The sequence below is a fragment of the Lathyrus oleraceus genome, chromosome 2 (genome assembly GCF_024323335.1).
Source record: "Lathyrus oleraceus cultivar Zhongwan6 chromosome 2, CAAS_Psat_ZW6_1.0, whole genome shotgun sequence".
Lineage (NCBI taxonomy): Eukaryota > Viridiplantae > Streptophyta > Magnoliopsida > Fabales > Fabaceae > Lathyrus > Lathyrus oleraceus.
The window spans coordinates 120,236,820-120,246,720 of NC_066580.1; the positions used below are offsets into that span (position 1 = coordinate 120,236,820).

At 38.1% G+C, this 9,901-nt stretch overlaps 1 protein-coding gene across 2 annotated transcripts; it reads right to left on the minus strand.

Annotated features, from left to right (window-relative positions):
* Positions 1 to 391: 391 nt before the first annotated feature.
* On the minus strand, positions 392 to 2,947 carry LOC127118411 (uncharacterized protein At1g65710). Of its 2 annotated transcripts, none has more exons than XM_051048605.1 (2): positions 1,650 to 2,947; positions 392 to 1,375 (listed from the first exon to the last, which is right to left on the minus strand). In XM_051048605.1, exons 1-2 carry the CDS (start codon positions 2,844 to 2,846, stop codon positions 626 to 628), a joined length of 1,947 nt encoding a protein of 648 aa, XP_050904562.1. In that variant the 5' UTR covers positions 2,847 to 2,947; the 3' UTR covers positions 392 to 625. The 2 variants fall into 2 exon arrangements, with proteins under 2 accessions (XP_050904562.1, XP_050904563.1); XM_051048606.1 differs by having other exon boundaries at positions 392 to 1,372; positions 1,650 to 2,946.
* Positions 2,948 to 9,901: the final 6,954 nt, after the last annotated feature.

The window sequence follows — 9,901 nt, forward strand, 5'->3', positions numbered from 1 at the left end:
AGTAGCTTCATCCTTCTAAATTGATGAAATTGATGCAAACTTGATCTAAATTGTCCGGTCACGACTCGTGTTTTATTAAGTTTATGTGGGACGTACTTGAATGGGACGGGTCTATATGCTTTGCTTTGTGATCCTTACTTTCATCAATATCCTACTAGACACGTGCTATTTCTTATTTATCACATTGATAGTATCAGAAAGTGTGGCCACGATCCTAGTTAGAGTCCAAACACATTGCCCCTAGCTAGATACTGTGGTGAATGTGCGAAAGCAACCAAACCAAAAATGGAGTGTGACATCTCTCTGTTTGGAAGAGCATTACATTGAATGAGCTTATTATACAAATGCAAACATTTGAAAAAAGAAGAGCATATAACATAATGCAACATAATTGCAATAAGAAAGACAAATCAAGTCTTCATTAACATAATAGTGAATATGGCAAATTGAGATATAATCTTAAACTTTGCCGTAATGAAGAAAGAAAAAGAAACATCAACAGTAGTTAGTTGCAAGCATGCAACTCTCCAAACAAAAGAAACATCAAACTCAATAACAAACATTTAAATTACAACATCAAAATAAGAGAGAATCCAAATATGAAAAACATCTTCATTCATCATACCTATGTTGAAGATGTAGTAGCAAGCCTTCCACGTCCAATACCACCACTATGCTGATGATCACACTCTCTTCTTTTCATCAAACTCTCCTCTTTCGAACTCAATCTCGAACTCCAACAATCCGGTGAATCGCCAGAAGAACAATTGTTCCAATGTTGTTGTTGTTGTTGTTGACCACTATTCAAACTGAAGCTATTACTTCCAGAAGACTCTTGATCCTCACAAAGTGAAAACGAACCACCTCTTTTAACAGTAACATACTTATGCAAACTTGGTTCCATCACATCATCACTCACAACAACTTCAGATTCTTCTACAAATGATGATTCAGGAACAGCATTGTACTCGTTCCTAGAGAAAGTTGAACTTGTTGTGGAGTTGAGATCAGCAACAGCCTCAAGGATTGAGCAAGCTTTGTTGAGACAAGCTGGAAGACACACAGCAGGCTGTGCTGTGGTCTTCTGATGGAAGTTATGAATGTCTTCTAGGAGTAATGAAGTGTAGGAAGATGGTGGTGGATTGGTTAGGGTTTCGGGATTGATGCTGTCTAAGTCTCTTGATCTTCTAGATGATCTGCTTCTTGTAATCCCTGATGGCATCACCACATTCTTCACAATAGCATTATCAGACATTACCTTGATTTCATCCTCTTGTTGTTCCTTTGTGTGACTAATCACACCCTTTTCCTTCTCCAATGTAGCCCTGCTTGTTCGGTTTTTGCCATTGTCCCTCATTTCGGCCTTTGGCTTCTGCTGTGGGAATAGCAGAATATCATCTTACAAAGTTGTAGTTTACAACTATCTTATAGATTTTAAAAAACAGTCTATTACCGCAAAAACGGCCTCAACATAGCAAAAACTCCCGCAACATAACGGTATCAGAAGGTGTCGATACTAATATGACAACACCTATACCGACCCAAATCACAAAAGTTTTTATACAAATCACAATTCATAGCTAATGCAAGCAAAAAGTTCAGCTAAATTATTGCTGATAGAGAAAAGCAAGTGCATAAAAGTGATTTACCTGAATAGTCTCAGCTTCAATCTCCTTTTTGTGTTTGATCTGAACTTTGCTTCCACCATTATTAGCATTTGATTGTGGATAAGCAAGTGAATTAGGATCAACCTCACTAAGAGGGTTTCTTCTAAAAGGTGAAACTTCAGTTTTCCTTGCAGAGTTACTCCGGCTAAGAGAAGGTTGTTGCTGTTGTAGATTCTGATTCATTCCATTTCCATTGACTCTAGCAGGTGACATAGAACGTGGTGAAGCAATATTTCTCTTAACATTAACCCTCTTACCAGAATCTCCCCCACCACTGCCATTGTTACTTTTATCCATAACCAATGAAGAAACAGTAGCAGGAACAGTCACCATTTTCCCTGGCCTAGAACTAGAACCAGAACCAGAACCAGTGTTGTTGCTTCCATTTGCAGTATTTGCATCAGAAGATCTTCTTCCAGGAGATCTACTCACTCTCCTTTCTCTACTACTTGAACGCTGTTCTCTTTCTCTTTCTCTACTTGGTGTTCTTCTTCTTCCATTAGAAGAACCTTTGGGAGAACTGCGGTGGCGCTGACGGTTGTTGTGTCGTGCAACACCGTCATATTCCTCGCTGTTATCACTTGGATTAGCTCTTTTCTGTTCATCTTCAGCTGAAATTGCATCATTGTTGTTATCAGAATGATCAAAATCGAAACTTCTCTTTGATCCGGAATATTTTCTAGCTGAAGAAGAAGCAGCTTTTCCTGAAGAGCTTCTGGAAAGTCTTCCACATTGAATCAAAATCGCATCTACTTCTTCTTTCGTGCAGCTTGAAGTTCTCACAGCAGCCACAACACCAACCTTGTTATTGTTGTTATTATTGTTGTTGCTGTTGTTCAACGATTCTGTTTCACTGGACGAAACCAACCCATCGTTATGTTGAACAGTGAAAGGTGCGATTTTGATCGAGTTTTTCTCTCTTTCATCATGGCTTTTTCTGTGTTTGATGATAAAAATCTCTTTTTTAGGTTGAGTTTCGTCTTCATGTTGTTTAAAAACTTCTGGGTCTTGTTGTTTCTCTTGAACTGTGTTGTTGTTTTTGTTCTCTGGTTTCGAAAGGATAGCTGTGGCATTGTTATGAGAATTTTGTTGATGAATTGGGGGTGTGGATAGTGATTTGGTGGAAGCAGGGGGTGAGGAAGTAGAAGGTTTGTTCTTTTTGCTCAAGCATGCACCCATTGTGTTTGTGGAAATGGTGAAAGAAGAGTAGAGAGAAAAGAGGGTTAAGGAAATTTGAATTTCATTTGAATTTGAATTTGAACCTACATAAAAATGTTAACTTTCAGATTTATTAATGTGGAAGAGAGAGAGAGTGTTAAGAAATTCAAATTTTTGAGTTTGAGATCCGTTGGAGGTTTAGGGTCATGTGTGTCTGACAAAGCTGACCCCACTAAGTCAGTATCCACTTTTTATTCCATTAAGTTTTTTTAATACTATTTTCAAATAGTACTATAGTATATATTTAGTATTTGGATCTTGAGATACTATTGTAATTGTCGTTTTTATTGTGGGTGGATTCAAAATTGTGTGTAACGGTTTAATTGGATTGATTGGGTCAACAAAAAGTGAGTTGTAAAGTTATGAGCATTTTTTGTGGTCAGAAAAGATGAGCAACGGCTATATGTGTTTAGAAGTTTGTGTTTTGTTGGGGGTTGTTCAAGAGAATTTGGCGTTGTTGAACAAGAATTTGGCACTTACTCGTATGGAAAGAATTTAGTAACGTGTTACATGGTTTTTCGGTTAGGGGATACGGTATGTCCTTTTGAAAGGCTAGATTCTGAGTTCTTTGAGTTCTAAGTTCTAACAAACCAACCACACGAGAGTAAAATGAATGGGGCAAACTACGGTCCTTCAAAATGAATTTGGAGAATTTTTTACTGCCTTTGCCCCTTCTTTTGGGTAAAATATGCCAATATACTCTATCAACCTTTTCATAATATATATCAATATGTGCTGGATTTTAAAAAAAAAATTGTTATTGACATAATGCATTCACCAATTTAATTTGGCGAAAGTATACAAAATTATATTATAGGACTTCGTCAATTCAATGAACGGAAGTGTGTTAGTTTTTAGAGATTCCGTACATTGATTTGGCAGAATCTTACAAAATAAACACGTAATTAAATTTTAATTATAATTAAAATAATATATAGATTTTAATTAGTTTAAATTTGATGTAATTATTTATAATTAATTGTTTGTCTAGATAATAAAATATATAAATATTTTATATAATTATCATAAATAAAAATAAAAATACAATAAACGACATTTAGTGATGATGTAGATTTTGACCCGGTCGTGGTAACCGATGGTCGGTTCCATAATCAGGATTTTGTCCAAATCGCGTAGACACTCTACGAGGCAAATCATCATTTAATGGTTGAGTAGAAGGCCCCGCGTAATCTCTTCGATCCATTAATTCTTCGACTATTTTTGCATTTAAAAAGTCTGACGTTGTCGCACTGCCATAACTTAATCAGATTTCCTCCCAGTTTTGTTAGGTAGTGGTAGGCATTGAGCTATGCAGGAATGAGACGTAACGGTCTTGTGATGTATTCAGGTAAATTGTTGTGACTGGGAAAATGAGATTTGTGTTTGGGGTGTTTGGTAGTTGTGGGTGGTGAATGGTGTTTGTGGTTGGGAGAGTATAATGTTGATTGGGTAAATTTTGGATTTTGTTGTTGGGTGTTGTAAGAGGTTAGGTTAAATAAGGGGTTTTGTTGATGATGTTGTTGGCTTGGGGTATAAGGGGGGTTGTGTTGGGATGAAAGGTTGTTGGGTGTAAGTATTTGTTGATGGTCTGGTGTGTTGGAAGTTTGAAGATGTGGGTTGGTTGCGAAGGTCAAATAAGAATCTATCTGGTGATATATACAAATTTGATACAGATGCATGTAATACCCCAAAATTTACCCTTCATTTTTTTTGGAAGCATGAGATTATGTTTCACATTTCATTAGCATCATACTAGGTCATACTCATTGCATACTGCATCAGTGACTTGGGAAATCAGGGTTTGATTGATCACTCCTTAACAGAAGGAGCCCACACAAGGCAAGACTGAGAATTGGACTTCACTCTCCAAGTATACAAGTCTCAAGGGTCTCAAGGGGGTCCATATGTCTTATTATGGTCCTCAGTTTCATCAGTGGAAGATTCAGAGCTCTCAGAGTGTGCATATGCATTTAATCAGAAATTAGGGTTTCATGGCTATCTGCAACAGGCAATGTTTGGTTGGAAGAAAAGGGGGCTCATTCATGTCATGATTATAGAGGCATCTTGGCCTAAGAAGATCCACATTTATCTCAGAAAGATCCATTGGCAATCAGTGCAATCAGTTCCTAGTCATTTTTGCCCTAAAATTAGGGTTTGGTATAAAATCAGTCTATTTCTGATTCCTTGGGTGAAACTCTTTTCCATGGCCTTCCATATGTCCACAAGGGTCTACATACAAAAAATCAGCTCTTTATTTGAGCCAGAGGTGCTTCAATTGATCAATGGAATCGAGAATCAGACAGTTTGGGAAAAGTCAACTGTGGAGCCAGAAAAGTCAACTCCTGACATTTTGAAAGTGGAATCTCAAAATTCATGCCTAAGGGAGCCTACATGTGAAATTTTATCAAGGTTGGATCATGGATTCATCATTTAATCAGGAGTTTGAAAAGTTACTAAATTTGGAAATAGTTGACTTTCCATTTAGGGCAAGTTTTCATGGTTGTTGCACCCACTTTAAGCCCATTTTCCATCAATATGAAAGCTCCATTTGAAAATTTCTCCAACATGAACGTTGTTCCTCTTGTTCCAAGCTTTCTATAGATATAAAGTTTGTTTCATTTGGATTAAAATTGAGAAAGTTATGCTTGGTCAAAGTAAGACATTATTTTAGGATACTTAGAAAATTTTCTAAGTCCAAAATCTTCAAGATTTGTCAAGACTTATGGGCCAGATTTCTTGCACTTCAAGGCATCTTTTGAAAATACTTTCTTCATGAAAATTGTACCTTGCTATGTCCTCTTTCACATCCTTTTGGAATCATCCCATTTGAATCATTGGTTTGAGAGATGCACTCATCTAAAGTTGGCATCATGAGCTGAATTTTTAGGCAACATTTAGGCCAAATTGGCCCAACCATTCTGCAGTTGTGAGACCTGCACTTTATGGCCATTTTTCACCTCTTTCCACTCATCATTTCAATTTGTGTTCAACATGAAAAATGTTAAGTTCCATTCCCTCTTCCTATTGTTTGCATTGTCTTGCCATTTGGTTATGTATACATCAAGATACAAGGTCACAAAGTCACCCTGTTGGACTATTTTTGTGTTGCACAAGAGAAACCAAATCAGACCACAAAACCAACCAACACACTTTTTACCTCATTTGGCCATTTGCTTTATGTTCACTCACTTAAGTTTTGCCACATTTAGAACTTACTTATACCACATCACTTTTTACTTATGTTGTTCATGAATCCAAACAAACATTGCAAGCCCATTTAACACTTAAAACCCTACATATTTAAGACATCAAAACCCTAATCTGAAGTAGAGGCTGCTGTATTTCGAGCTAGGCAAGGCAAGAGGAAAAAGACCAAGTTTCATTCCCTTCCATTTTCACAAGTTCTTGAAGTTTCAAAGCACCAAGAGCATCTTCCTCTTCTATCTTCTCCACTACCAAGAAGCAGTGGACTGTTCTCCACTAGGTAACCTCCTTATCCCAACCTTCCATGACCATGAATATCATGCTTGTTCATTACTTTTTTTTTTTCATGTTCACCATGCTTACTTCATGATTATTTTTCCATTATGCCATGCTGGTTTCATGTTTATTTTCCATGTAAATCATATGTCATGTTTGTCTATGAAGCCCTCACCAAGAGGCATTGTGATTGAGCTTGAGTTTGTGTTGTGAAATTTTTGTTGTATCCGTGTTCATGAGGGTCCCTTGTTGTTCACTTTTCACCATGTTTAAGTCATTATTTTCAATGAAACAAGATACCATGATGTTCCTCTGTAACACCCCAAAATTTGCCCTCCTCATTCATGCATTCATTTAGCATTTCATATTGCATTTCATCATGTCAATCAGAATTAGATAAAAAAAAAACGAAAAAAAAATAATTTTTTACAAAAACAAAAAAAAAATATAATTTTAATTAATTAATTAATTAATTAATTAAATAAATAATTAACTAAATAAAATATAATAAAAAATTTTGGACTTGGACCTTTCTCAAAAGCCCACTAAGCTACCAATATTAGCCTATAAATACTAGAGTTTCATTGAAACAAAGGCCACACAGAAGAGGAGAAGAGGGAAGAGAAGCAAAATACTCTGAGGTTTCCTTGGAACAAAACCCTGAGGAAAAAGATAGTGAGAGAAGACCTAACGGAGTTCAGAGCAGCCTCCGAACCCCAAAGGGAACTCAGCTACACAGAATCGCCTCTGCCTCACATAAACCCTGAAGATTGTTTTGTAAACCTCACGGGTGCAACTCAATTTCAATCAAGCTCTCCAATCAGGTTTGCCATTATTCCCATTACCTTTGCCCATGGGCTTAATATGTATATGAATGTATAAACAATGCCTTGAATGTTTAACCGTTTAATTTTTGAGTGTATGCCACAGGGTTTGAGGTTTCTGAAACCATACTGTTATTCATGAAAAAAATGCTTATGATGTTTCACTAACCCTTTTGTTGAATTTTTGTGAGGGCTCACATGACTTTTGCAGGGATAACTTGCGTGGTTTCCCACTTTATTTGTGGGATAACCCCTGGAGGTTCATTCCGATTACCTGTACTGACCCACTTTCTTTGATGATGTTAGCTTGGAAGGATCTCAGGGTTTCCCATTCCTCTAATTGCTGTTACTTCGGATCTTTATCCGCGTGGTACTTTTACATTTTTCCCGCATTTTACTGCTTTCCTAGCTGGAAGACCTCGATAGGAGGCAACGTTTGAGCCCCTTGGTGGCATTTTACTTTGAGATACATGTTTTGTGTTTTGTATTCATATCCCTGCAGGTAGCGCGGTTCCTTCGTCAAGGACTGCCTTTTTGCCCTCGAGCATCCCAAACCCTAAAACCCAAAGCAACACGTTAACTCCTTCTACTACAGGCGAATAAGTCTCCAAAGGTCGAGCATCCGGTAGATTGCGTAGTGACGTCATTCGTCCAAAACCCAATCCATAACCCCGTAGTTAGCCGAACTACGTTTTGCTCTGATTCTCAGGCCAGATGAGATACGTAGGCATAAGACGCGATGCCTTAGCGAGCACACATCCCCCCAACCCATAGGTCAGCCGAGCTACGAAGACTCTGATTCTCATATTCAGATGAGATACGTATGCAGTGGATGCGACATCCGCGCGAGTCATTTTCATTTAACCCTTTTTTTTTGGTAAACAGCACAAGATAAACTCACACCCTTTAGAAAAGAACTACAAAAGTGGATCCCGTAGAGTACTACGGATGCGTAGGGGTGCTAATACCTTCCCTTCGCATAACCGACTCCCGAACCCAAGATTTGGTTGCGAGACCCCGTCTTGTCCTTTCCTTTTTCAGGTTTACTTCGAGCGTTTCCTTTCCCTCCTTTGGGATGAATAACGCACGGTGGCGACTCTTTTGTCTTTTTCTTTCGCCGGTTGTTTTTTTTCGCACTGTATTTTTCAGGTTGCGACAGCTGGCGACTCTGCTGGGGACTTAAGAAGTTGACCTCTTGCTGGTCCATCTTCCCTAAGCGAGTCCCTCCTAGCTTTTGTAGTTTGTTTGTTTATTGGGTGTTCATGCTTTTGTACAGTTATTTATTTACCTACTTTACCTTATTACATTGTGTACATATCATTGTTGTATTTGTTGGTTGGCTATGGCTGCTTGGTGATCTTTGTGAGATGAGTTCTATACCCGAACTCGAGTGCACTTAGGATAGGAGAATGGCATAGTCCTGTCGACTTGTGTGGAGTTATTCCTTAGCGAGTCGACTTGCAAGCCCATTCACTTGGTGGAGGTCATGTTGAGATCAATGATGTCACATAAGTAAGTTGTGGTTAGACATTACTTGTTCCAATATAGACCTAAGAAGCCAAGGACCTTAGTTTACCAAACCCATCTTGGCCTATTCGTAGGACGTAGTGCGAAAGTTGTTCAAGTGTAAGATTTGATACGATTGTTACGCGATACTACACTCATAAGAGTCTCTCTTGAGAATATTGTTGGAATACGAGTAGTCGTTCCTCTGATAATATCCGAAAGATGGGATTATGACTATGGGAACCTTTTGTAGAACATGTTTGGCAGGTTTAAACCTTAGTACACTCCTTTTGGGTGGTTCTTAACCTAAACTCCATGCTCGTGACTTGCAACAAACCCTTGATTCATGGTTAATCCGATCAGGTATCCTTAATATCAATGAAACTCGGGTGTTGATAAGATGTAAACCATAATCCACCAAAATGGGTGGTTGATATTAAGGATAACATGATCCATCCCATGACCTTTGTTTGGTGTGCTCTTAATTTCTCTCCAGACAGTGCAACCCGACAGATGTTCAAGCAGATACATCAATTCTGATTGACATGCCTTTGCATTGCATAACATCATCTGCATATTTGCATCCAACATCTCATGCTTATTCATTTGCAGGGTATTCCCTTTCAAAACGGGGGTGCCTTAAAACTGAACAAGCAGTGCATCGCATACCATGCATATTAACCCTTGTCTGTTTTGCAGGTGTCACCGCAGTGTCTAATGTTTGTTCCCTGTATCAGGTGTCGCACCCCAAAATTTGACTTTGGCTTTGTTGACCACATCTTGATTAATCTCGTTGTCTCGTATTCATCTCAATTTCTTAAACTTCGCGTGACAACTGGTTTGATTAGGTTTTGTGTGTTTTCGTTGCTTACCGTGTTGTATTTCGTTGTTTTAGCAAAACCTGGCCGATATCGTTGCCTCGTATTTATCTCGCTTATCTCTTTTGTGTGTGGCATCGCTTCGATTAGGTTTTGTGCGTTTTTATCTATTTAATTGTTTGTTTGTCGGTATTTTGACTGTATTTCGAATATATTAGAGTTTTCGTATTGTCCGATTATTTGTGATTGTGTTTGTCAGCGTTTTCGTGATGTCGTGTTGATTTTATTATTGCCTAGGGTTGTTTATTTAATTACGTGTTGTGCCGTGTGATTTAATCGAGTCTGTTTGAGTCGTGTTGTTGATTTTACTGGTTTACCGGTTTACTGG

Excerpts from the sequence above, each read along its gene's own strand:
- LOC127118411 (XM_051048605.1), bottom strand. The coding sequence starts at position 2,846 with ATGGGTGCATGCTTGAGCAAAAAGAACAAACCTTCTACTTCCTCACCC. Across the intron at positions 1,376-1,649 it reads TTGAAGCTGAGACTATTCAG|CAGAAGCCAAAGGCCGAAAT; the intron begins GTAAATCACTTT and ends CTATTCCCACAG.